Below are 23,809 nucleotides of genomic sequence, written 5' to 3' on the forward strand. Positions count from 1 at the left end.
TGTTAGCTAGTCTCAGAAGATAATTTGACTTAAGTTCTACTTCCACTCCAAAGGTTAAATGAAGGCATTAAAGCTTTAACACAACTCTCTTTTCTGTCAATATTAGTGTCTTTATCATCTACCATCAGTGTGTGGAGCTATCCAAGTGTTTGACAAATTAGGGCCGTTGTTACAGCCATTACCCATCTTTAGAACTGTGAGAAGTCATGAAAATGTCACCTTTAAACAGGAAGCTGAAATACATGTTGCTATTATTGTAAACTTACAGTACCTTTTCTAATTTATAATGTCAGCTCATTACATCGCAACCTCTTTAAGGATGTGTGGTAGAATGTTTGAGTACTGTGCTGTATCTGAGCGTTTGCTGAAACCCATATGCCACTATTATTCAGTTTTGATATATTTTTTTATAATTCTTATGATAGAATTTAGGGCTGAACAATTTGAAAGGTATTTTGAAATGTATTTTCTAATGTTTTCAGTTATTTACCCGTTTGTATTTGAGTGCACAGTAAAAAGTGTCCAAGAGAATGGACAAAAAGACTGAAATATAAGAATCACATGCAAAATCCATGGTTTGCAGTTTTTATGCACAGTAAGATGGGATATTGTTGTTGTTTGGTACTTTGAAAATTGCAGTGTTTGTGATTTGCTTATTATTTCCATTCAAACTGCGATTTTGGTTCGATTGCGCTTCATTTTGCAACACTAATAGAATGAATACTCCCACACATTCAAACACCGGGAATTGTATTGTTATTCGTCACTTAGTCTCGTTTAAAGATGGGTTCTGTTCAGGATTAGTTCATTCCCGGTTTGGTCCCGTCTGGAGTTGGTCTCACGGTATAATCCTGTGCTTTGTTCATTGATCATTTGCTCTTTATTACACCGCCCTACTCGCTCAGCTTTGACCTTTGAGCGTCCCAGAGGGAGACCCAAGCATCATGTTGTCGCCGTGTTACTATCAAGCTGACACACTCTCAGATACAGGCCATTACAATAATTGGCCCGCCCTGTGTGTGTTAACATGGTGCAGATAAGAGCAGAGGGAATCCTGCCTGTTGGAAGGACGTGAGCTGACTCCTCTTTTCTGTGGACAACAGCCAGTGAGCAACGAGACTTAAAGGCCCTGTACTAGGCTGAAAATAGATATGAAGTCATGTTCAAAATTGTTAATGTCTTCAAAAGTATTTAAACTTAGATATCAATTGACACTAAAACTACTATCAAAAATGTATTGTAAAATAATCACATTAACAGGGCGAAATTTTACTTTTCCTGAACAGTTCTAGTGCTTGATCAGAACTAACACCTCATTAAAACATTAAGAAAGTAATACACTGCTTGTCCTGAAAAACACAACAAAAAACAGCCACCTGGATTCAGATAAGGAAATATAGCAGGTCTCTCTCCTCCTACTGAAAAACTGCAGCGGGTGATGATCTTTCAGCTGCAACACAGTATTTAAACCCGACTGATGCAGTGAGCGGCTTCTCATTTCTGAAACAACCGTGTGGAAAGACAAATCCTGTGGTCATGGATGAGATGTCAGTGTGTTTAAGAAGGGTCATCGAGCAGAGGAAACATCTGAGGAGAAGAACACAGTAATGTACTAGTGCTCTGAACCCCAGTGAGAGTGTTTGGGACGAGCTGGAGAAGGCTTTGTGCAGTGGTCACTCGCTCCATCATCAACACAAGATCTGTGTGAAAAATAAAAACATGCTGGATGGAAATAAATATGTTAATATTGCAGAAATATGAGAGCGTGTGCTTTTTTCCCGTGGTGACTTGTTTTTTGACCGACTGTGTATTATGTTGTTAAAAATGATGTTGTCTATTATCGAAAAAAAGTGCATTGTCAGGTGTCATCGTGGTCTCGATGTCTAGTCCTTAGTATGGAAATGGTTAGTATTGTGACAACACTAATACCAGGTTGGAGTTGTGTTTTGTTGCACTCACATGATGAATTCCATTGTTAGACAAGTGAAACAGCAAAATAAATGTTGTATTTATTTGTAAAACTTGCATTTTAGAACGTTCCAAACACATTCAGAAATGTGTGCGATTGTTGTATTACTTTAGCCGTCCATATTTCAGTCTTATCTCTGTTGCTGCTCCTGAACGTGTTTCAATTGTGCCGTTTGGACAGAATCCAACTTTTTAAAATTGCAAATCGAATCACAATTGCCATGTTTGTCGAATAGATAAATTGGTCAAATCGTTCAGTCCTACAAGAGGCAGAGGGGTTTTGCTGCCATGGTGACAATGGGGTCTAAAGTTGTGACTACTTGCTTGATGCGAGGGAGGAGATAGTGCATTTATATGTATGGTTTGAAAGATGATTGGTTGAGAGATAAGATAGCAGACACGAGGGAGGAAGGAAGGGGAAGTACACTCTCCCTAAATGAATCTACGCTTACATTTCCTCTTCTAAGCACACGAAATCAAACCGCTCAAGCTTTTCCCGTCCAAAAGAAATGTATCATTGCATTGGTAGAATTATAAACCTTTGTGCGTTTAAGAGATTATTTTTAAAAGTATAAATGAAAAGAAAGGTTCAGTTCTGCTTCAGCTGATGTTCTCAGGAGCCTGGAGTGGCTGTTGTCTTGTAAGTGGGACACAGGCGAGTCGAGGCCATTACACGGCGACGCTTTCTGCTATTTTTACCTGCTCCTTGTAAACTTTGCATACGTCTTCATTAGGCCTGTCACATGACGTGTTATATCCACTGGATGCTGTATTTCATCTCATTATTTACCGTGTTTGCAGAACTGTGTGTAATCAGCGATTAGAGTAGTTACAAAAGGGTTTTTCATTAAAAGGTCTCGTGTGTCCCTCCTCTGTCCCTCTTCTGTTCCTCCTCTGTCCCTCCTCTTTCACTCCTCTGTTCCTCTTCTGTCACTCCTCTTTCCTGTCTCTTTCCCTCCTCTTTCCCTCTTCTGTTCCTCCTCTGTCACTCCTCTTTCCCTCCTCTGTCCCTCTTCTGTTCCGCCTGTCTCTCCTCTGTCCCTCTTCTGTATCTCCTCAGTTCCTCTTCTCCCGCCTCAGTCCCTCTTTCCCTCCTCTGTCCCTCTTCTGTTCCGCCTGTCTCTCCTCTGTCCCTCTTCTGTATCTCCTCAGTTCCTCTTCTCCCGCCTCAGTCCCTCTTTCCCTCCTCTGTCCCTCTTCTGTTCCGCCTGTCTCTCCTCTGTCCCTCTTCTGTATCTCCTCAGTTCCTCTTCTCCCGCCTCAGTCCCTCTTTCCCTCCTCTGTCCCTCTTCTGTCCCTCCTCTTTTCCCGCCTCTTCATTAATCCTGTTTTTGGGTTCCTTTGGCTCTGAAACTTGGTGAAACGTGGTTTAAATTTCCCAGAGTTGTGACATTCGACTCTAGGTCAGGGGTAGATTTTTATATGTTGTATATTTTTACAGTAAGTTTAAAGACTTTATTAAATATATTTCTATATGTGATATTATTATATAGACACACATTTTTATGTAGGCAAAGGCAATAGTCGCACTACACTCTACACAAGTGTGTGAGTGCCCAGAGGCACAGGAGGTAAACAGAAGGACTGGGACAGTCACAGAGTGTTGTGAATGTGATACAGGTAAACAGCAGCATAAAACAGCATAAATCAGTTTGTTGTTAAACCACAGTGGAATCATTTGCTGAAACAAATGAGAACAGGTTTAATGTTTTTACAGTGTTGTTGCTGGACAGTCACAGATGTATTTAAATATCATCCGTTTAAACTGTTAAGACTTTCCTATCCATTGTTTCCTGTCGTTGCTAAGCTGCTGAGGCAGAAGCGCTGCGCCCTTTGAAAACATTACAGTGAAATGCATTGTGGGGAATGTACTTGGGTCTGAAGTCTGCATCGCTCCAACACTTTCTAGAGAGAAGTCCGTGGCGAAGTACAGATCGAAACATTACACAGAATTGGGACAAACTGCACACTTGAAACACACTTCAGCAGCTCGTCGAGAACGAGTGTTGGACGGGACAAAAATACATATTTTTTTAGCGTTTACTGAAAACATGCTACGGAAGTTATGATCCCGTTTTTATTTTATCTACAAATACACATTCTTTAGCACAGATGATGCTTTTTACCGCACATCTCTCTCTTGTCATGTTGTTGTTTACACTGCCTTACATTAGAGTCTCAGTTTACATTCTGCACTTTACTATTGCACTAAATACCACGCTGATTTACTGATGCTTCGATGCAATGTCGTTGGTTCTTGTAACTATGACAATACATTCTTGGATCTTTTGTAAAGCTTAAGGCTAGTAAGTGAGTAAGTAAGTACAAGGCTAGTAATTTGTGCTTTTTCCATCTTTTGTAATAAAGAAGCAAACTAACTTACATTTCTACCCTGGAAATTCCAAATGATTGCTTACATTTTATTAGTTAGTATTAGTTTATTACAGAAAATGTGTTATGGTTTGTTTCATTTTGCCTCTTTTCTCGACTTTTGAACGTTCTGATGACAGAGCATTTGAAAGCGTCTGTTGGACCCAGTGCTGCGTTAAAGATACATAGTACGCATAGCCTCGCATGACCCCGATTGTCGGTAGCGTTCTGTTTGGGAGCCAGTGCTAATTCCTTTGGGCCGTGAGCAGCTTCACGTTGTTCCTCAGTCATGTTCTTCTGAGGGTTCATGTGAAGCATCCAAAGCAGATCCAGGGTCTTTGTCCCATGTATGTTTCATGCAGTGGGCCAAAATACTTGAGAGCTTTTCTGTCCCGGGGTGAAACTGTGATAGCTGGAGAAAAAGCAGTGCAGTTTAAAAATAGCAGCAGAAAACAGGCCGTAACTCAAATGTTATGTTTGCAGCAACCTCTTTATGAATGTTTCTACCTCTGATGCACTAGGTAAGAAGTTTATTTGAGGAGTGACTGTTAAGTAGTATTCGTTATAACATTATACTCTAATTTAAAACAGACCTGGAGTTGTATTTTAGCTTCATTTACAGTTGGTTAATCAATCCTGCTTACGAGCTTGTCTACTCTCTACTCCTTCTCTGAGCCTCACAAAACACTCAGTTTCAAGTGTCATAGATTTGTGACGTCATAGGAAGATATCCCGAGGTCTCTCGTGCTGTTTTTAAGTCCATAAACCATCACCAGACTCCGTGCATACATTAGCATGTATTAGTAGTCGACAAGTCAGAGGCTATTTTTCGATGAGTCAACTGGTCAAACAAGTGTTTCTATTGTACAATGAGACCTTTTAAAATAAAGTTTAGCCAACTAAAAGACAGAGATTGAAGATACTGATGAAAAAAATCTGAAATATTTCATTGTATTTTGACTTAATAATGCAGCAGTTTGATGCATCTTTTAGTTTTAGAATCTGTATAGTTCAGAGAAACATTATCATTATCAAAATACGACTATGCTTATGTTTTTTTTTTGGTTGGATAATCACAATTAGTGGATTACTGGCAATTGTTGCTGCTCCACAGAATGATAAGAGGCACAAAACCCAAAAGGGCTCATCAAAACTCATTTTAGTGATGTGCATCATTCTGCAAGGGCTGGAGTTCAGTGATTACATTGAGCTTCTCCACTGAGTAGAACATTTAACTTTTCTTTTTTAAAGTACTTGCTCTTTTGAAACCTTGAACTGAGATTTTGACAAAGAAGCAGGACTATTGATGATGTTAACAGATCAAAGCACGGTGAAGACTTTAAATGCACATGGAGCACTTCCTGGTTTCACTTTCACATTTGCAGCTTTATAGGAGACGCCTTTATGTTTTAAATCCTACTTCACTTCCTTGTATTTAAAGGAAACACATTTGCTTATTAGTGATTAGAAGGTCAAGCTCAGTAATAGTATTTTGGGAGGTAGTGATGAATGTGAGAGGTGCTCTGTGCAGGCTGCTGAGAGCCAAGTATATTAGCAGTAATGTCGGAGCCAAAGACATTTGTGTAGATCGATGTGGGGCTGAGTAGCTTTGGCATCAGCAACAGGAGAAAGAGCAGGAGCTGAGTGCAGGAGCAGGAGCAAGAGCAGGAGCTGGTGCAGGAGCAGGAGCTGAGTGCAGGAGCTGAGTGCAGGAGCAGGAGCTGAGTGCAGGAGCAGGAGCTGGTGCAGGAGCAGGAGCTGAGTGCAGGAGCTGAGTGCAGGAGCAGGAGCAGGATTTGGTGCAGGAGCAGGAGCTGGTGCAGGAGCAGGAGCAGGAGCTGGTGCAGGAGCAGGAGCAGGAGCTGGTGCAGGAGCAGGAGCTGGTGCAGGAGCAAGAGCTTAGTGCAGAAGCTGAGTGCAGGAGCAAGAGCAGGAGCAGGAGCTGAGTGCAGGAGCAGGAGCAGGAGCTGAGTGCAGGAGCAGGAGCTGGTGCAGGAGCAGGAGCTGAATGCAGGAGCTGGTGCAGGAGCAGGAGCTGAGTGCAGGAGCTGAGTGCAGGAGCAGGAGCAGGAGCTGGTGCAGGAGCAGGAGCTGGTGCAGGAGCAGGAGCAGGAGCTGGTGCAGGAGCAGGAGCAGGAGCTGGTGCAGGAGCAGGAGCAGGAGCTGGTGCAGGAGCAGGAGCTTAGTGCAGAAGCTGAGTGCAGGAGCAAGAGCAGGAGCAGGAGCTGAGTGCAGGAGCAGGAGCAGGAGCTGAGTGCAGGAGCAGGAGCTGGTGCAGGAGCAGGAGCTGAGTGCAGGAGCAGGAGCAGGAGCTGGTGCAGGAGCAGGAGCAGGAGCTGAGTGCAGGAGCAGGAGCTGGTGCAGGAGCAGGAGCTGAGTGCAGGAGCAGGAGCAGGAGCTGGTGCAGGAGCAAGAGCTTAGTGCAGAAGCTGAGTGCAGGAGCAAGAGCAGGAGCAGGAGCTGAGTGCAGGAGCAGGAGCTGAGTGCAGGAGCAGGAGCAGGAGCTGGTGCAGGAGCAGGAGCTGGAGCTGAGCAGGAGCAAGAGCAGGAGCAGGAGCTGAGCAGGAGCAAGAGCTGAGTACAGGAGCAGGTGCAGGAGCTGAGCAGGAGCAGGTGCAGGAGCAGGAGCTGTGCAGGAGCAGGAGCTGAGCAGGAGCAAGAGCTGAGCAGGAGCAAGAGCTTAGTACAGGAGCAGATGCAGGAGCTGAGCAGGAGCAGGTGCAGGAGCAGGTGCAGGAGCAGGAGCTGAGCAGGAGCTGAGCAGGAGCAGGAGCTGAGCAGGAGCAGGAGCAGGAGCTGTCCATCTTGTAGCTTTTGATGGTTAAAGAATGACATGAAGAGTGAGGAGCTGTGCTGTGGACGTGGTGTTTTTACTTAAATAAATCTCCCCAAAGAAAATTCTAACGTTGAACCTGATTATTCTTTGTCAATTATTTATGTCACTTTGTATTATGTATTTTTCACTTATTTTTATAGCAGTACAACTGTATATGTCAGTCAAAGTGTGGCCACAGATTCAACATGAATTACAATGTATAGAGACTCATGAATAAGCGAATTTGATAAATAATCATAATCATATTTCAACCTTGATTCACTAATTTGAATGCAATATCAATATGAATATAAATATCTTATTGTGGACAAGCAGCTAGATAAGTCTGATAGATCTACAGTATTACCGGCCGTGTGTGTTTATTTCACTGTAGCAGTCAAATAATAACTGTTTAGTCGTTAGTATCAATTACTCAAACAAATACGTTTGGTGGATACACAATTACTGTCCCATCCTTCTTTGAACTACATTTTGATACTACGGAGTCACCTCAATATTCAATTACTTTCTTCCACATGGTCTTATATGGGATCATTCTTTGTTATATGTCTTAATATGAATACCTGCTCAAGTCAGAATCTAGTTTTAATACTAGTTTTAGTATTGATTAGTACATTTTACAGTAAACCAGAAATGTGTTTTATATATAACATATTTAGCCTAATCCGTAGTATATTTGACTCTACATTAAAGAACGATCTGTTTAGGAACAGGTCATGGGTAAGCTCATGAATTATTTCAGAATCCTTTTTTAAAATAGTGGCCATTATGTTAACATTAGTCGGTTAGTCAGCACATAATATAATCATAGGAACGAATAAATTATAATTGTGAATACATTATTTCAGTTCAGTCTATACTCTTAAAAGTAACTGTGAATATAAAAAAGCTTTCATATCTGTCTGTTTATGCTTATTTAAAATATATTATAAGCCTATTATTAACTTGTTAACATCACTATATCATTCAGAAAGTTTGATTATTTCATAAAGCTGGTCACAGACTGGAGAAAGTTTGATCTTTGAATGAAAGAAAATTAAAATGTTTGTCTTGGTGTTAATAATCGTGAACAATCGTTAAAATCGTAATGTTTTTATTCTCACAATAGTTAGATAGATTTATATACTTGATTGGTCCTTTTCTGTAAACGATCTTGTTGCAGCAGCTCATTCAGACCCTTGACTCACTCACACTGATTCAAAAGTGTGTTAACTTCACTACTTGGACCTTCCTAATGGTCGTTCCAACTGCATTTTGGCTTCAGATCCCAAACATAACAACATCGACACTACAAACTGCTCCGTCTGGGCTCAGTTTAACCCTGACTTAACACTATCCGTCTCCTCAACCACCATTTTGTCTGTTATTTTCCCCAAACGCCGACACGTCAGCGAATGCGCCGCGAAGTCGAGCGGGCAATCACGGGCTCAGCAGATCTCCTCTTAATGCAGTGTGGGCCGTGCCGTTTGCCTGATGCTGTCACGGTGTAATCCAGCTCACTGCGGGCTAATCTCCTCCGGCAGCTCCCCCCGCCATCCCGCCATCCCGCCATCCCCCCCTCGCTCCCCCCTCGCTCCCCCCTCGCTCCCAGCTCAGGGCCTTTTCAGCGCTCCGTATGAAACAGATTTAATTAGACAAAAAGAGCATGGCGACTTTCCAATGGCGAGCGCTTTGATGCATGGCTCTGTGGGGAGTCGGCGAGGTCCGGGACGGGGCCCCGGACTGGAAGCAAATCAAATGAGATTAAGAAATGTTTGATCATTATTTTTAGAATGATTGATTGAGCGCTTGGGTCTGGGGTTTTTATTCTTGCCGGACAGTTGTGGTGAAATGGGAGTTGATACAGTGACAGTTCTACGACTTAATACGTATATATTTTCAAATCAGTTTTACCGATCAATTTTTGAATAATACCATTTTTTTTTGTCAATCTTCAAACACATACCTGGATTTTAGTTACTTTAATGCAAAATGACTGTTGTTTGTTAGAACTAGGCATTGTCCAATACCGATATCCGATACACGTTTTACCGTTAATAACCGATATTGGCCAATACCGATAATAATATAATACACTCATTATGGTCTTAAGTTATTGTAAAGTTCACAAATTAACTTTTCACTTTTGTAAAACAATAACAAAATGTATTTATCTATATTAAACATGATCTGGCAGGATTGTGTGTCCAAACAGCCTTATTTTTGATCTAATTTGCCTCCTGTATATATTTTTACTCATTAGTCAATGTCAAAAAAAGTGCCAATACTGATATTTGGGTAAGCCTACCAATAACTGATAGTTACTCATAGTTATAACATTGAACTCTAATCTAAAACAGACCTGGAGTTGCATTTTCCCTTCATTCACATTTATTTCATTAATCCTGCTCACGAGCTTGTCTTCTCTACTTCTTCTCGGAGCCTCACAAAACACTCAGTTTCAAATGCCATAGATTTGTGACATCATAGGTAGAGCTCCGGAGGTCTCTGTGCTGTTTTTAAGTCCATAAACCAGCTTTTGTGTGGGTATTCCCCCAGGAGATGGAGTGCTAACACCAATAAACACCTATTCATGGGTTTCAGCTTCCTGTTTTACGCAACAATTTGAGGTCTTTTCCCATTCAAAGTATATACTGTCTTGTTTAAAATTGTTTATCGCTTTTGTAACGGTCCAAATTTTTCATCATTCTAAAACCCATGGATAGAAAGTAATAAATATGAGATGCCAAAGCACAGTACTCAAGATAACAATACAAACAATGCATAATAAGCGTCCTATAACACATTCTTTGGTGATACAGGAACAGTTCTTCAAACCTCGCAACAAAATGATCCACATTCAGATTTCTCTAAGTACAATGACCAGGACAGGCAATTACATATCGAAGTTCCCCATGCACATTTTAAAGATGTCCAGGAGCATTATTTCTATATGAACCTCTGCATTTGAGCCATCCTTCAGTGCTGCAGGGGCATCTCCTGTGGGGCAGGGGGCGCTGAAGCCTGTTAGCCTCGTTCTGCTTCAGACATATTGTGGTGGGAATTGTCTCGAAACACATACTTATTATTCTGAAGTATTCGTAATACAATTCAGGAAGGTCTGATAAGCAAAGAGAGCAAACAAAGCGCACAGTCCTAGAATGGGCCATGAGTCAGATGTGGCCACTCGGGATGAGACTGATTTAGCATAAAGCCCACATAGCATTGATTAATATGAGCCGGTGTCTGGGACTCGTGTTGGGAAAGCAATTTCATATCATTTATATTATATTTCATATATTTCAAATCATTTTTATGTTTTTCAAAGTAGTCAACTGTCTTCTGTGAGGTTCGAACCGACGACCTGCTGATCAGTGGGTTTACGCTCCACCACCAGACTCGTAAATGTGTTTAGCCTGCTGTATAAATCACAGACGAGCTGCTTTTGTTCTTTTTGTGTAAGTGTCTTTTATATGGTGTGATTTTTCCCATCACACTCTTTGGATTACAGCGTTAAACTTATTATCCACTAAAGTCGAGATGAACGTGTCATTTTAGTACTTACAATATATTTATGCCAACATCATCATAAATGCTTCTGACTTGTAGCAACTCATTTTAGAAAATGTATATTACAGTCACACCGCAGGAAATTTTAGAGCTAAAATGTGCAGAGAAATGCAAAGAAATGAATGCATTTTATAGAAGACATCTTTGTGCACTGCTGAGTTGATCTTTAGACTTGGAAATGGTTCTGACTTCTCCAACATCTAAGTGCTGAAACTTCAGTCGCACTAGACAACCTGCAGATAATCCAAATACCTGTAGGACGTCTTTAAACTGAATTATCCTGACAAAGGAATTCCAATTGAACTAAATTCCCTGAAATTTAAAACAACATTGTAAACTCATTCGCCGCCGCCCAGATCTAAACCATTTATCGCCGAAGACAAAGGACCTTCTCCTGTTGATGCACGAGCGAGAGAGAAAACGGACAGATGCAGGAAAATATTAGCCGCCGTGTAATAAATACCACTCCAGTCACAACTTAATCAAAGTGAAATTGAATAGTTGTCTGCGGTGTGGACATGACCGATGGTGATGCGCACACGCTCAGAAATCCATACGCCTACAAATCCCGAACAGATAATTTGAGCTCAGAGAAAGCTTTAAAGTCCAATGATTACATTTGCAGGAGGAGCGACAACAATAGCACAACTGCCACAATACTAAGCTCCCTTTTACTAGTAATTATGGAATGAAACAGCCATAATGTAGCACTTTATTGAGCTACTTTTCAATGTTCTTTTTCCTTTCTGCCCTTTGTATATACTGAATGTACTTTTGCAACAACAAAAATGTACATTGGATTATATATGTAAAAAGAAATGATGACTTGAAATGATGTCATCTAGTTATCTATTCTTCAAAATCAATAAACGTTGGTGAATTAGTTTTACATTATTGAACAAAAACAATGTTAAACTAGATAATATGCAATGGCTGAAGCCATTGCGAGTGTCTGCGTTCTTGCATAAAAGTACAACATGTGTGTAAGAGTACTACATGTGTGTAAGTAGTACTGGTGGTACTACTTAAGATAAAAAGTCAGATTTAATTGACAACAAATTACATTAAAGAATTAAGTCTAAAGAATAAAGAATAAAGTCTAAATAATAATAATTCTAAATGTTGAAGTTGTTCAAATGTCAAAAATAATAGCAATAAGGAGACAGTGAAAGCGATCGTAATGAGGCCGTATAATTCATAATACAAGAACATATAGTGTCAATGAGAAAATGTTTTGTTCCTGTCAGTTCTGGTGTGTTTCACATTGGGCTGCAGTGGTCTGTGCAGAGCGCTCAACATGTCTGTCCCCCAGGTTCGGGCTGACTTTAACCATGCTGCTCCCACAGCTTGGAACTCTCTCCGGTTTGATCTAAGGTTCGGTGAGCTGGTGTTGTCAAGGGGTTTTCTCTCCATTTAAAAACAAAACAAAGAGCATACATCTTTTGAAAGTTGTAGTTGCTTCTAAATGTAGTTCTTTTTTAATCTTTTACACTATTTCTCTTTTTTGATCAGTCAACTACTGTATTTTCTGGACTATAAGTTGCACCTTTTTACATAGTGTTGGCTGGGGTGCAACTAATACTCCTGCACGACTTATTTGTGTTATTATGTGTTATTCTCACACTGGCACATTTCACATGAGGGCGCATTAGGGCGCTCTAGGCTCTAAGTGATGCAGATGAAGAATCTGCACTTCCTCTATCTCTGGAGTTTGTGGAGTTGTTTAGAAGTGACACAGAGGAAGAAGAATTCAATGGATTTAGTGATTTGGGGTCAAACTGATGCTTTGCTAGACTTGTTAGCATGTTCTTTATGCTATAGTTATCTGAAGAACTGTTCATATGTTACATTAACATACCAGACACTCACAGTTCTGTCTGTGCCTCATGTAGCTGAAGGTGTTAGCGTTAGCATACGTCATGTAGCTGAAGGTGTTAGCGTTAGCATACGTCATGTAGCTGAAGGTATTAGCGTTAGCATACGTACACCTATTCACCATGTTCTCTCATCTGTTCCATTTCAAGATGAAAATGTTTGTTCTTGGTCTTGGACAAGTTTCCCCAAAATATGCGACTTATATAAGTTTTTTTTTTCTTCTGTATTATGCATTTTTTACCCTCCGGCACAAGTTATACTCGGGAAAATACGGTAGTCAAACAAATATTTATATTGTAAATTCAGACTTTTGAAATATATTCATACCAACCAAACAAAGGCTTAGAGATGGAGATTTTCTTTTTTTACAAAGAAATTGTATTATTGATGAAAAATTTGGAAATTGTTCATTCTGTTTTGACATTTTAATTTCACACTGCTGCAGTTTTAGAGTCTGTATAGTCCAGAAAATGATTACTGGCACAATTATTTATCATAGTTGAGTAGTCACGTTTAGGCAATTCATTGTTGCGTTCCCAGTTTCTCACACTTTGCATCACGCTTTTTACTTCGACCAAACACTTACCTAAAACTAAGCAGCCTTCCCCGTTGTGTGCACCATTTTCCCGGTTAAATTCATCTAAGGTCTTGTTTTACAGTCGGGCTTTGCGTGAACAGCCCATAATCTGCCCCTCCGCTCTCAGCACCAGCCCCGCTCAGTCTCTGCAGAGCCAAGCGCATTGCCGTGCTCTAGGCTGCTGCTTACAACCGCTCAGCTCCTTCCCCTTCGCCTTTTCCTCCGCCTTAATGGGGCTTTCGCGTCACAAGGCGTGTGTCTGCGGCGGATTACGGTTAAAACTATTAGCCATGCTTCTAGAATATGATTAGTCCGTATGCAAGGTAAGCGTTTTTTACCGCAGGTGGGAAGCTACAGCGCTCGGCGACGTGGCACTGACACTTGTTTCACTTGCGATTTTATTGTGAGGGATAGAATTTCAAATTGCATGATATTTAGAAACAATAATGCACGGTTTTAGGCATATAGCTCCTCGTTTCGTATGCATTTATTTCTTTATTTCTCATTTTCTGCAGTTTGTATGTAAATTACGTTCTAAATATGTTCATAATTCAACTCAACAGTGCACGGAAATGTCCTCTATAAATGACACATGGTTTTAAAATGCAGTTGTGTTTAATTTCTTTCTATTTTTAACAAAAACAGTCAAATGTCACACTTTTCTGTATCTTTAAATGTATACACGATTTATTAAAATTACATGTTTATCTCTACTTTAAATCTAAAAATAGATATAAGGAGTTAGTGAGTGTTCTGCAGTGTGACAGAAAAACAAATAATCACAAATTTAAAAAGAGAAGAAAAAGCAGAAGGAGCTCATCCGTCATTTATGCTCCAGGACAAATACAATTCTAAATGTTAAAAAAGTGTAAATAATAATTAAATTAACACTATGGACATATTAGGAAATGAATTATACTTTGTAACTTTGCATTTCTCTTGTTGTTAGTCACTGTCCAGTCGCCTTCCACTTCCTTTGTGAGTAAGTCAGGACACGCGTATATTATGAAAACGTGATAAATATTTAAGATATCGAGCGGATTGAAAATCTTGCATCGATAATGAACTTTGAATAATGAGATTCCATTGTATTTCCTCTGCAGGAAACAGAAGGAAGTGCGTCTTAAGTTTGTATTTGTAAAACCGTATGGACCTTAAACCTTAAACTTATACACACAAACACTTATACACACAAACACTCATACACACAAACACTTATACAGACAAACACTCATACACACAAACACTCATACACACAAACACTCATACACACAAACACTTATACAGACAAACACTCATACACACAAACACTCATACACACAAACACTCATACACACAAACACTCATACACACAAACACTCATACACACAAACACTTATACAGACAAACACTCATACACACAAACACTTATACACACAAACACTCATACACACAAACACTTATACAGACAAACACTCATACACACAAACACTTATACACACAAACACTTATACACACAAACACTTATACACACAAACACTTATACACACAAACACTCATACACACAAACACTTATACAGACAAACACTCATACACACAAACACTTATACACACAAACACTTATACACACAAACACTCATACACACAAACACTCATACACACAAACACTTATACAGACAAACACTCATACACACAAACACTTATACACACAAACACTCATACACACAAACACTCATACACACAAACACTTATACACACAAACACTTATACACACAAACACTTATACAGACAAACACTCATACACACAAACACTTATACAGACAAACACTCATACACACAAACACTTATACACACAAACACTTATACACACAAACACTCATACACACAAACACTTATACACACAAACACTCATAGACACAAACACTTATACAGACAAACACTCATACACACAAACACTTATACACACAAACACTTATACACACAAACACTCATACACACAAACACTTATACAGACAAACACTTATACACACAAACACTCATACACACAAACACTTATACACACAAACACTCATACACACAAACACTTATACAGACAAACACTTATACACACAAACACTCATACACACAAACACTTATACAGACAAACACTCATACAGACAAACACTCATACACACAAACACTTATACACACAAACACTCATACACACAAACACTCATACAGACAAACACTCATACACACAAACACTTATACACACAAACACTTATACACACAAACACTCATACACACAAACACTCATACACACAAACACTTATACAGACAAACACTTATACACACAAACACTCATACACACAAACACTTATACACACAAACACCTATACATACAAACACTTATACAGACACACACTTATACACACAAACACTTATACACACAAACACTCATACACACAAACACTTATACACACAAACACTCATACACACAAACACTTATACACACAAACACTTATACACACAAACACTTATACACACAAACACTTATACACACAAACACTTATACACACAAACACTCATACACACAAACACTTATACACCCAAACACTCATACACACAAACACTTATACACACAAACACTTATACACACAAACACTTATACACACAAACACTCATACACACAAACACTTATACACACAAACACTCATACACACAAACACTTATACACACAAACACTTATACACACAAACACTTATACACACAAACACTTATACACACAAACACTCATACACACAAACACTTATACACACAAACACTCATACACACAAACACTTATACACACAAACACTTATACACACAAACACTTATACACACAAACACTCATACACACAAACACTTATACACACAAACACTCATACACACAAACACTTATACAGACAAACACTCATACAGACAAACACTTATACACACAAACACTTATACACACAAACACTCATACACACAAACACTTATACACACAAACACTCATACACACAAACACTTATACACACAAACACTTATACACACAAACACCTATACACACAAACACTCATACACACAAACACTCATACACACAAACACTTATACACACAAACACTCATACACACAAACACTCATACACACAAACACTTATACACACAAACACTTATACACACAAACACTCATACACACAAACACTTATACACACAAACACTCATACACACAAACACTTATACAGACAAACACTCATACACACAAACACTCATACACACAAACACTCATACACACAAACACTCATACACACAAACACTTATACACACAAACACTTATACAGACAAACACTCATACACACAAACACTCATACACACAAACACTTATACACACAAACACTTATACAGACAAACACTCATACACACAAACACTCATACACACAAACACTTATACACACAAACACTTATACAGACAAACACTCATACACACAAACACTCATACACACAAACACTCATACACACAAACACTTATACACACAAACACTCATACACACAAACACTTATACACACAAACACTCATACACACAAACACTTATACACACAAACACTCATACACACAGACACTTATACAGACAAACACTCATACAGACAAACACTTATACACACAAACACCTATACACACAAACACTCATACACACAAACACTCATACACACAAACACTTATACACACAAACACTCATACACACAAACACTTATACAGACAAACACTCATACACACAAACACTCATACACACAAACACTTATACACACAAACACTCATACACACAAACACTTATACACACAAACACTTATACACACAAACACTCATACACACAAACACTCATACACACAAACACTTATACACACAAACACTTATACACACAAACACTCATACACACAAACACTCATACACACAAACACTTATACACACAAACACTTATACAGACAAACACTCATACACACAAACACTCATACACACAAACACTCATACACACAAACACTTATACAGACAAACACTCATACACACAAACACTCATACACACAAACACTCATACACACAAACACTTATACACACAAACACTCATACACACAAACACTCATACACACAAACACTCATACACACAAACACTTATACACACAAACACTTATACAGACAAACACTCATACACACAAACACTTATACACACAAACACTCATACACACAAACACTCATACACACAAACACTTATACATACAAACACTCATACACACAAACACTTATACACACAAACACTCATACACACAAACACTCATACACACAAACACTTATACATACAAACACTCATACACACAAACACTCATACACACAAACACTCATACACACAAACACTTATACACACAAACACTCATACACACAAACACTTATACACACAAACACTCATACACACAAACACTTATACAGACAAACACTCATACACACAAACACTCATACACACAAACACTTATACATACAAACACTCATACACACAAACACTTATACACACAAACACTCATACACACAAACACTCATACACACAAACACTCATACACACAAACACTTATACACACAAACACTCATACACACAAACACTCATACACACAAACACTCATACACACAAACACTTATACACACAAACACTTATACAGACAAACACTCATACACACAAACACTCATACACACAAACACTTATACACATAAACACTTATACACACAAACACTTATACAGACAAACACTCATACACACAAACACTCATACACACAAACACTTATACACACAAACACTCATACACACAAACACTCATACACACAAACACTCATACACACAAACACTTATACACACAAACACTTATACAGACAAACACTCATACACACAAACACTCATACACACAAACACTTATACACACAAACACTTATACAGACAAACACTCATACACACAAACACTCATACACACAAACACTCATACACACAAACACTTATACACACAAACACTCATACACACAAACACTTATACACACAAACACTCATACACACAAACACTTATACACACAAACACTCATACACACAGACACTTATACAGACAAACACTAATACAGACAAACACTTATACACACAAACACTCATACACACAAACACTTATACACACAAACACTTATACACACAAACACCTATACACACAAACACTCATACACACAAACACTCATACACACAAACACTCATACACACAAACACTCATACACACAAACACTTATACAGACAAACACTCATTCACACAAACACTCATACACACAAACACTTATACACACAAACACTCATACACACAAACACTTATACACACAAACACTTATACACACAAACACTCATACACACAAACACTCATACACACAAACACTTATACACACAAACACTTATACACACAAACACTCATACACACAAACATTCATACACACAAACACTTATACACACAAACACTCATACACACAAACACTTATACACACAAACACTTATACACACAAACACTCATACAGACAAACACTCATACACACAAACACTCATACACACAAACATTCATACACACAAACACTTATACACACAAACACTTATACACACAAACACTCATACAGAGAAACACTCATACACACAAACACTCATACACACAAACACTTATACACACAAACACTCATACACACAAACACTTATACAGACAAACACTCATACACACAAACACTCATACACACAAACACTTATACACACAAACACTTATACACACAAACACTCATACACACAAACACTCATACACACAAACACTTATACACACAAACACTTATACACACAAACACTCATACACACAAACACTCATACACACAAACACTTATACACACAAACACTTATACAGACAAACACTCATACACACAAACACTCATACACACAAACACTTATACACACAAACACTTATACACACAAACACTCATACACACAAACACTCATACACACAAACACTCATACACACAAACACTTATACACACAAACACTCATACACACAAACACTCATACACACAAACACTCATACACACAAACACTTATACAGACAAACACTCATACACACAAACACTCATACACACAAACACTTATACACACAAACACTCAGCAGTCAATATATCATGTGCCAAACAAAAGGAAAAGTACTGTACTTCAGTCAAATGTTTAGGCATTTGTTGTTAAGTCCTTTTACAGTGAATACTTTTTACTTCTACTTTTCTACATTTAAAGCTGGTATCTGTACTTTCTACTCCAGGAGTCACTTTTATTTTGCAATATAAAGAGTTTACTACCATAGGCCTAGTTATTTTTCACAGTATTCAAATGCATTATATTTTCTATCAAATATATTCATTATGGTTTTGAAATTAATGGAAATGTTTTATTGCTCTTTTAAATCGTTGATTTGAGGTATAGAGTATAAATCTGACGTGTGCTGTGGAGCAGAATCCTGATCAGAACAACTCTCTGGACTCATACGTTCCTCTGCTCAAACCTTCACTTAATGCGCGTGATTAGTTTATTGACGTTACTTGCAAAAACCTTTTCCACCTTTACGTTCCTCTCGTTGCACTAATGAGTTAATGTTAAGTGCTGCAAAGCAAACTCTCTCATCAGTCTGTGCAGCAATTCTTCCTTTTTTAGTCAGATAATAACAGACTGAAATCCCACGCTGTAAAAGCTTTCTCCAGCCGCGCTGACTGACTTCTGACCCAAATCGAGCAAAGAAATGATCAGTTTTGGCGGGTTAAACAGCTGCTGACCAGTGTCTCCAGAACATGAGCACCATGGCATTTTTAGACACGTCTTATTAGACTTCTTGCTCTGTGAATACGATATTTAGTTTGAGCATGTTTGGGATGCTCTGGATGGGCTGATGTAGCCTACCTGTGTCTACTTCCTCCACGTCTGCTCCACTCCTCGTGTGAGCTGATGTAGCCTACCTGTGTCTACTTCCTCCACGTCTGCTCCTCTCCTCGTGTGAGCTGATGTAGCCTACCTGTGTCTGCTTCCTCCACGTCTGCTCCACTCCTTGTGTGAGCTGATGTAGCCTACCTGTGTCTGCTTCCTCCACGTCTGCTCCACTCCTCGTGTGAGCTGATGTAGCCTACCTGTGTCTGCTTCCTCCACGTCTGCTTCACTCCTCGTGTGAGCTGATGTAGCCTACCTGTGTCTGCTTCCTCCACGTCTGCTCCACTCCTCGTGTGAGCTGATGTAGCCTACCTGTGTCTGCTTCCTCCACGTCTGCTTCACTCCTCGTGTGAGCTGATGTAGCCTACCTGTGTCTGCTTCCTCCACGTCTGCTCCACTCCTCGTGTGAGCTGATGTAGCCTACCTGTGTCTGCTTCCTCCACGTCTGCTTCACTCCTCGTGTGAGCTGATGTAGCCTACCTGTGTCTGCTTCCTCCACGTCTGCTTCACTCCTCGTGTGAGCTGATGTAGCCTACCTGTGTCTGCTTCCTCCACGTCTGCTCCACTCCTCGTGTGAGCTGATGTAGCCTACCTGTGTCTGCTTCCTCCACGTCTGCTTCACTCCTCGTGTGAGCTGATGTAGCCTACCTGTGTCTGCTTCCTCCACGTCTGCTCCACTCCTCGTGTGAGCTGATGTAGCCTACCTGTGTCTGCTTCCTCCACGTCTGCTTCACTCCTCGTGTGAGCTGATGTAGCCTACCTGTGTCTGCTTCCTCCACGTCTGCTTCACTCCTCGTGTGAGCTGATGTAGCCTACCTGTGTCTGCTTCCTCCACGTCTGCTCCACTCCTCGTGTGAGCTGATGTAGCCTACCTGTGTCTGCTTCCTCCACGTCTGCTCCACTCCTCGTGTGAGCTGATGTAGCCTACCTGTGTCTGCTTCCTCCACGTCTGCTCCACTCCTCGTGTGAGCTGATGTAGCCTACCTGTGTCTGCTTCCTCCACGTCTGCTCCACTCCTCGTGTGAGCTGATGTAGCCTACCTGTGTCTGCTTCCTCCACGTCTGCTCCACTCCTCGTGTGAGCTGATGTAGCCTACCTGTGTCTGCTTCCTCCACGTCTGCTCCACTCCTCGTGTGAGCTGATTTAGCCTACCTGTGTCTGCTTCCTTCATGTCTGCTCCACTCCTCATGTGAGCTGATGTAGCCTACCTACCTGTAGATGTAGTCTACTCCTCCCTGTGCTGGGCTCCTGTGTGTGAGCGAGGTGGTAAAAGAGCGAGAGATCTGAAACTTTTTAAAACCTGCTCATCACTAACAAATTTTCCTTGAATGAGGGGATTGACGTGTCAGAGGTTCGAGTTCGGAGGCGACTGTGCTTGGGTCTGTTCCGGTCCGCCTTATAGTGAATTAGTTCTGGGTTTTGCTCCAACAGTTGTACTATTTAGCACAGCTGAGTAACTGAGTACTTCTTTCACCACTGCCTAACAGTTCCTGTAAAATAAAAATTAAATAATAAGTAATGTACATACCAGTCTATACAAGCTAAAACTCTATATCTGAACTATTATGGTTTAATTACAAACTTTGCTCTCTGAATACAATGAAATGGATTTAATTGTATTTCTATTGCCTTGATTCATGAAAGAAGGCTTCAATTAGACATTTTGATCACCTGCTCTACCGACTATTTGTGTTTCATTAGCTGCAAAACGGCTTGTGAAGTGTGAAGAATATTGTGAAAGCACAAAGACACTTCTGATGTAAAACTGTTGGCTGATGGTTCAGCTGTTGCCACCCATACGTGAAAAGTGTAGCCATTTAGTGGAGCTAGAGTGCATTTATATGAATGGAGAGATTGAGAGACCGAGCTAGCAAACTGACTGTATTCAACTGACAGTGACAAAGGGGAGGTAGGAATGATGGACGTATGGTCCTCTTGGTTGAATTAAGGCTTAGGCTTTAATAGATTAGTTGGTACATTACATATTATTTAATTTTAAACTGTTGGAAAGGGTACTGCAAAGTTTTAAGATTTGTAAAAGTATAGTTACATGGCCGAAATTGTACACATGAAAAAAAGTTTCAAGTTACTTTTTGAAGCCATTTTAGCAGCATTCAACAGTCTTTTATGCAAAACTTGATCAATTAAATGGTTTAAACTGAATTAAGTTATTTTAACAACTGCCACTTTGCATTTGTGGCTTTGCTGGTAAATTAACCTCCGGGCCTTTGCAGAACTGTGTTATTTTGTGTAATCTGATTGTTCTCTGAGCTCTGGCCAGTCAAAGCAGTGTGTGTATTTGTTTGATATAAGTAATATATATATATATATATATATATATATATATATATATATATATATATATATATATATTATGATATAGTAACTGAAATAAGTACACTTTTTACATGGTTTGTTTATTCTGTATTGTTTTGCAGAAGGAATGGCTGTGCTTGAACTGCCAGACTCAGAAGGCCTTGTCTGGACAGCTTGGAGATCCAGGAAAAATGTCTCAGCCGGCACCTCAAGCGGTCAAGGCAGAAACCCAGGCTTCACCACCAGTCAAAAAGGCAGAAATCCAGGCTACACCACCAGTCAAAAAGGCAGAAATCCAGGCTACACCACCAGTCAAAAAGGCAGAACCACAACCTATTCCAGCAGAGATAAAACCTGCACCGCCACCTGTGAAAGCCAAGCCCGAAACGGCTCCCAAACCGGTGCAACCACAAACTCCTCCTTTGCCCACCAAGATAGAAAAAGTTTCTCCAGCATCAAAGCCAATTCCACCATCAGAAAAAAATGTGGATGGAGAGCCAATCCCACCAGTAAAACCCACCTATGGTACTCCTGAAAAGAATCAGGCGGATGTTTCCAAAGCAGTGGCAATAGAAGCTAAAAAAGAACCAGAGAAACCCAAAGTGGAGGTACCAGCCTCACCTGCTCCTGTCACACCAACCAAGGCAACCGTGGCACCCATGTCCACTGTTCCAAAGTCAGAAGTGGCAGAAGTGGTGCCAGTGGCTCAGAAAAAGCCATCGGAGGTGATAACATTGGAAAAGGATACAAAAGCTGTCAAGGCTGAAGACAGGAGGCAAGAATCACAACCGGAAAAGAAAGTGGAACCAGTCCCAGCAGATGTCAGCAAGGCTAAGGTTGCTGAGGAGGTCGCTAAAGCGTCTGCAATTAAGGTTAGAGTCTTTAAAATATATACAATGCATGTATTTAGCACAGGGATTTCCACATGGGTTTTGGTTTCTTTTGGAATTATGTAAATACCATATCATCGTAACACCAACTAGTAAAGTCAACAAAGTATTTACTCTTGGCGTTATCAGTGAATATTAAAATTGAGTGGCGAAGACCAAAGAGAAAGAAAACGACTTAAAACTAATAATATATATTGTTTTGGTCAATGTTTGCAAAATCATGCATTACAATAATTAATTTCAAACTTTGGCTCATTTACAATGCAGTTAATCTGTTTTTGCAAATTAAATATTTTGCTCTTATGGTGAACAGCTACTCATTAATCAAGAGTAAAACAGAGGTAGAAATCAGATAGATCAATTTAAACCACTTACACTTTAGTAATTATTTTTAATCTGTTTTTGCAAAAGATCAAAATAGATTTTAATATGACAATTGGAACAGT

General features: G+C 39.7%; 1 protein-coding gene across 1 annotated transcript in view; it reads left to right on the top strand.

Annotated features, from left to right (window-relative positions):
• pclob (piccolo presynaptic cytomatrix protein b) overlaps positions 1–23,809 on the top strand; it is a 135,947-nt gene that overhangs the window by 43,804 nt on the left and 68,334 nt on the right. Inside the window, exon 17 of the mRNA XM_072434450.1 lies at positions 22,596–23,345. Coding sequence (XP_072290551.1) covers positions 22,596–23,345 — 750 coding nt within the window. The remainder of the gene's footprint in view (positions 1–22,595; positions 23,346–23,809) is intronic.

This window comes from Eucyclogobius newberryi, unplaced genomic scaffold (genome assembly GCF_026437365.1).
Source record: "Eucyclogobius newberryi isolate DKJ021-1_F unplaced genomic scaffold, fEucNew1.0.hap1 SCAF_7, whole genome shotgun sequence".
Classification (NCBI taxonomy): Eukaryota; Metazoa; Chordata; class Actinopteri; order Gobiiformes; family Gobiidae; genus Eucyclogobius; species Eucyclogobius newberryi.